Source organism: Limulus polyphemus, unplaced genomic scaffold (assembly GCF_000517525.1).
Source record: "Limulus polyphemus unplaced genomic scaffold, Limulus_polyphemus-2.1.2 Scaffold8641, whole genome shotgun sequence".
Taxonomy (NCBI): domain Eukaryota; kingdom Metazoa; phylum Arthropoda; class Merostomata; order Xiphosura; family Limulidae; genus Limulus; species Limulus polyphemus.
In genome coordinates, this window is record NW_013674251.1 from 1 (window position 1) to 4,259 (window position 4,259).

A 4,259-nucleotide genomic window follows, 5' to 3' on the forward strand; every position below is an offset into this window, starting at 1 on the left:
CCGAATAAAAATGATTTCAGGATTCTAAAACTCATTTAAAGATTATTTTATTAAATATAACAAAAGCAGAACACATTTTAAGTTTGGCATAAAAACAACGTATAGTACAATATATTAGAATACAAAATACTTTTTTTTTGGTAATACTTCTTTTTTCAAAGTTTTAAGCCTATTACAAATATGGGATGTTACATTTGTAGCTTTAGAATGTACATATTTGCAATTTTAATCACAATTCTCCAATGAAGTTAATCACAATGTTATTTCCTTTATTATGCGATTTGCACTTACAAATACTTACAGTGCATAGAAGAATACCAGCCCGACACTCTCTGAACTCGTTGAAAACTTTAACCCGATCCTGAAAATACGGTTAAAAAAACAATATTTTCAAACATATAATATTATAATCTCATTTGAATTACCCTAGAAACCCAAAGTAACTAGTGGTTAGGTTGTAAAGTTAATCTAACTAGGAAATAAGGATAATTTAAGTGGTCAACAAATTTTTTTCCAAAATGAGTGAAGAAACAATGTAAAAATAATATTTGTAATCATTTAGGGAATGGCGCAGCTTCTGTCAGTAATCACATTGAAATGCTAGTTGACCCGAACGTTGAAAACACAACAAATTACTGCTTTTAAACATACCTGTTGGTGCATATTACCATGGAGTTTGAAGAACAAAACTGAATAGCCACTGTCTGCTAAAAGCTTTTGCAACATTTCAGAAAACAAGTCACTGTGAAAGTCAACTACATCCTGGGTTGACATAAATACTAAAGCTTTCAAGCCACCTAAAGCTAACTTGTCAACAATGAAGGAAGACAACGTGATCAGTCGAAGCTTTACTGGGGTTATGATAAAATGCTGTTCCAACTGCGATGGGACTACAAAATCCTCACAGGTCATGGCAACTTCTTCAGAAAGAGCGGCAAGATCAATAACTGCAGGTTTGGTGAGGGTCGTACCAGCTAAGTTTTCAACTTCTACAAAAAAAGAAGTTTCATACCTTCAATCATGCTTTTCATGAATCTTGTTACGTGTCCAAACTCGGACTTAGATTTTAGGAGACAATAAAACTATGATAGGATAAAAATCTTATTAATCTTACAAATAGCAAGAATAAAAATTGACCAAACTTTCAATATTATTCAGATTCACCATACACTTTACATGTCTGAATGTCAGTTGTGTAAAATCCAGAAAAAATAAAGTTTTTATGCAAGGTAGAGAATTGATTTGATGTAAGACAGAGAAACCCATAATATAAAAATTATTATTACCAAAATTTTTGTTTGATTTATTGCAAAGCTATGCAATGGGTTATCTGTGTTCTGTATACTGTGGGGAATCGAACCTTGGATTTTAAGTCCATAAACTTACCACTGACTGACCCAGTGAGGGACTTGCAAAGAAAAAGGAGATAATTTTATTGGTAATACTCCTTTTCAAAAACAAGTGTTTTTTTAAATAAGGTAGAAATTTTATTAACTTGGATCTTGTGGATCTGAAGCCTTGGAAAAAATTACATTTAAAGCCTTAAAAAATTTCATCTGAAGCCTTACATTTAAAATTCTGATTTAAATTATTTTATTAGTAAACCATCCTCAAGACCGTATGCTACCAGTGATAATTACACTTCAGGTTAATATATGAACAATCAATGATTACTGTAACATAAATATTTGACAACACAACAAAAATCTTTATTCAAAAATTCTTCAAATTAATGCTGGTTTTAGTCCTGTATGAACATTTACTAAATTTAATACACACTCTTGTCATGGAGAATACTTATATAGAACATCTATATAGTAGCCTTAATACACATTTCTCTTGCGGAATACTTATATATTAGCCTGAACAATATTAATATAGATAACACGTGTGGAACTGGGTAACTAATGGTATTCGACAACCGACCCCATTAATCTATTAGATTAATTTAATTGGTTACTATAGTGTTCCTCAAACCATTGTTGTATAAGTAAAAAAAGGTAGGTGGAAGATAGTCTTAGTAGCCATTGAATATAAAAGACTGTTTAGATTAAGAGTTATTATTTAGTGATTTAATATCAAATGATTGTTCAGTTTTCATAACAAGAATGTTAAAGTTATTTATTTTAAAAGTGACAGTTATGGCAAGTTTCATTACATAACTCTGTACGAGTCATACAGTGTGTGTAGTTTAATTGTTCTACTAGGCTTTTGTAATATTGTTGACGTCAAGCTTCTAAGTTTTCTCGTTATGTGTCATACTGTTGTTACTAGACAGCTAGATATTTTTAGAGTTTTCTGTCATGTGTTATAAATACGTGCAAATACAGAGAGCAATTAAGTTAGTGGTGACTTTTAAAGTGTTATAATCGTAGATTGTATTGTAATAACAGAGTAGAGAAGAAGACTTCATCTGGTCAATTGTGTTTTAAAGTAATGGAACCAGCATGTTTGGACTTTTAGCATAAAAGAGAATTATTTAAAGCTCTGGATACACTTGTGGTAACCCACGAGGTAATGCAATTAAATTTATTACTGACTGTATTGTAATAACAGAGTAGAGGAGAATAATTTGTCTTGTTAAAGGGTGTTCTAAAGTAATTGAAACAGCCTGTGTTGACCTTGATGAGAAAAAAAAAAGACAGACAATTATTTAAAAGCTCTGGATACAACCATGATAACCTATGATTTTTCTACATACCTTTGACTTGTTTTGAATACATTATTTTAAAACAAGCGGATTGTGTGCTGTCTACTTACTGTTGAAATTTATCACCAACAAGTCACAGACACCTACTGTAAAGAATCATGGCCCTATAAAACCAGACAGTAGCATTGCTGAAAAACGAACAGCAAGCTAGTCTTTTGGCAATAGGAATTGAACCCGAGACTCTCAAGTAACAAGGCCATCCTTCTTCACAGTGACCAACACTGAACAAACTTGAAATAAAAAGAAAACAGCTTACAAGGCTAAAATTGTGCAGAACAGAGAAATCTCATTATGTAGCTTTATACTTAACAACAAACTGTATAGCAATATTTTGATTACTTAGGCAGTTGGAAAATGGTAACAGTCAGAAACCCTAATTTCAATTAGCTGCTTATTTTCATGACAAGTGATATAATTGGAATTTTGATTAATCAGCTGTTGGAATAATCAAAAACATTGATTTCAATTAATAAACTAAACAGTAATTTTGATTAATCAATCAGTTTATGTGACACTTAATCAAGATAACAGCCAATCCAAGGTTATCAATTATATTTAATAATTGATTAAATCACCCAGTTTTACACAAATGGCAGATGTATTAATCTTCATTTCCAGGAAGAAGAGACTTCCACTGTGAAACTGGGGAAATAATGAAACAACCAACTATATATTATTAATACAACAGGATTTACAAGATGATGATTTTGTTAACTTAGTTAAGATCTTTAACAGGTCTTTTATTATCATTATTTTCCTTTATTATTATTATCTTTTTTTATTACTACATCATCAAGAACTGTAACTGTAGAATTATTAATAACAACTTAGCATTATGTGTTTCTCTTGGAAATTACTTTATAACTTCTGCAATACAATACATTGGTGGTTTCCAAGTCAAATACCTTTAGTTAATGTGGCAGACAGAAGCACAGTCTGTAGAGAGTCAGAAGAGTGTTCGTTCAACTTTTCAGCGATCTTTACAATGGCTTGCTGAAAACCCATGTCTAAAAGTCTGGAAGAACACAAACAACAGAGTAAACAGATTAAGTTTAGTTTGTTTCAACATCTGCTGGCCATGAAATATGAGAAAATATATTTATACAGCTATAGGCTGCTGTGGCATTATTGTGAAGAAAAAAAACAGTTTAAACAAATTTAATTGTTTTAACAGATGATATTTTTAAACCTCTAATCAGAGCTTTCTGTGAAAGGTATGTGAACATTTGGAGTTAATTTGTTCTTCCATGATGGCATAATAGTACCATATAATACCAGATCTTGCATTGCAGTACCATATAATACCAGATCTTCCATAACAGTACCATATAATACACGATCTTGATCTTCCATAACAGTACCATATAATACCAGATCTTCCATAACAGTACCATATAATACCAGATCTTCCATAACAGTACCATATAATACACGATCTTCCATAACAGTACCATATAATACCAGATCTTCCATAACAGTACCATATAATACACGATCTTCCATAACAGTACCATATAATACCAGATCTTCCTTAACAGTACCATTTCAT

At 31.2% G+C, this 4,259-nt stretch overlaps 1 protein-coding gene across 1 annotated transcript in view; it reads right to left on the bottom strand.

The window, feature by feature from the left end:
* Nucleotides 1-229: 229 nt before the first annotated feature.
* Nucleotides 230-4,259, bottom strand: part of LOC106475478 (probable ATP-dependent RNA helicase DDX31) — a 26,072-nt gene continuing 22,042 nt past the window's right edge. The window contains exons 9-11 of the mRNA XM_013936159.2: nucleotides 3,616-3,725; nucleotides 652-989; nucleotides 230-361 (exon numbers count right to left, since the gene is read on the bottom strand). Coding sequence (XP_013791613.2) covers nucleotides 230-361; nucleotides 652-989; nucleotides 3,616-3,725 — 580 coding nt within the window. The remainder of the gene's footprint in view (nucleotides 362-651; nucleotides 990-3,615; nucleotides 3,726-4,259) is intronic.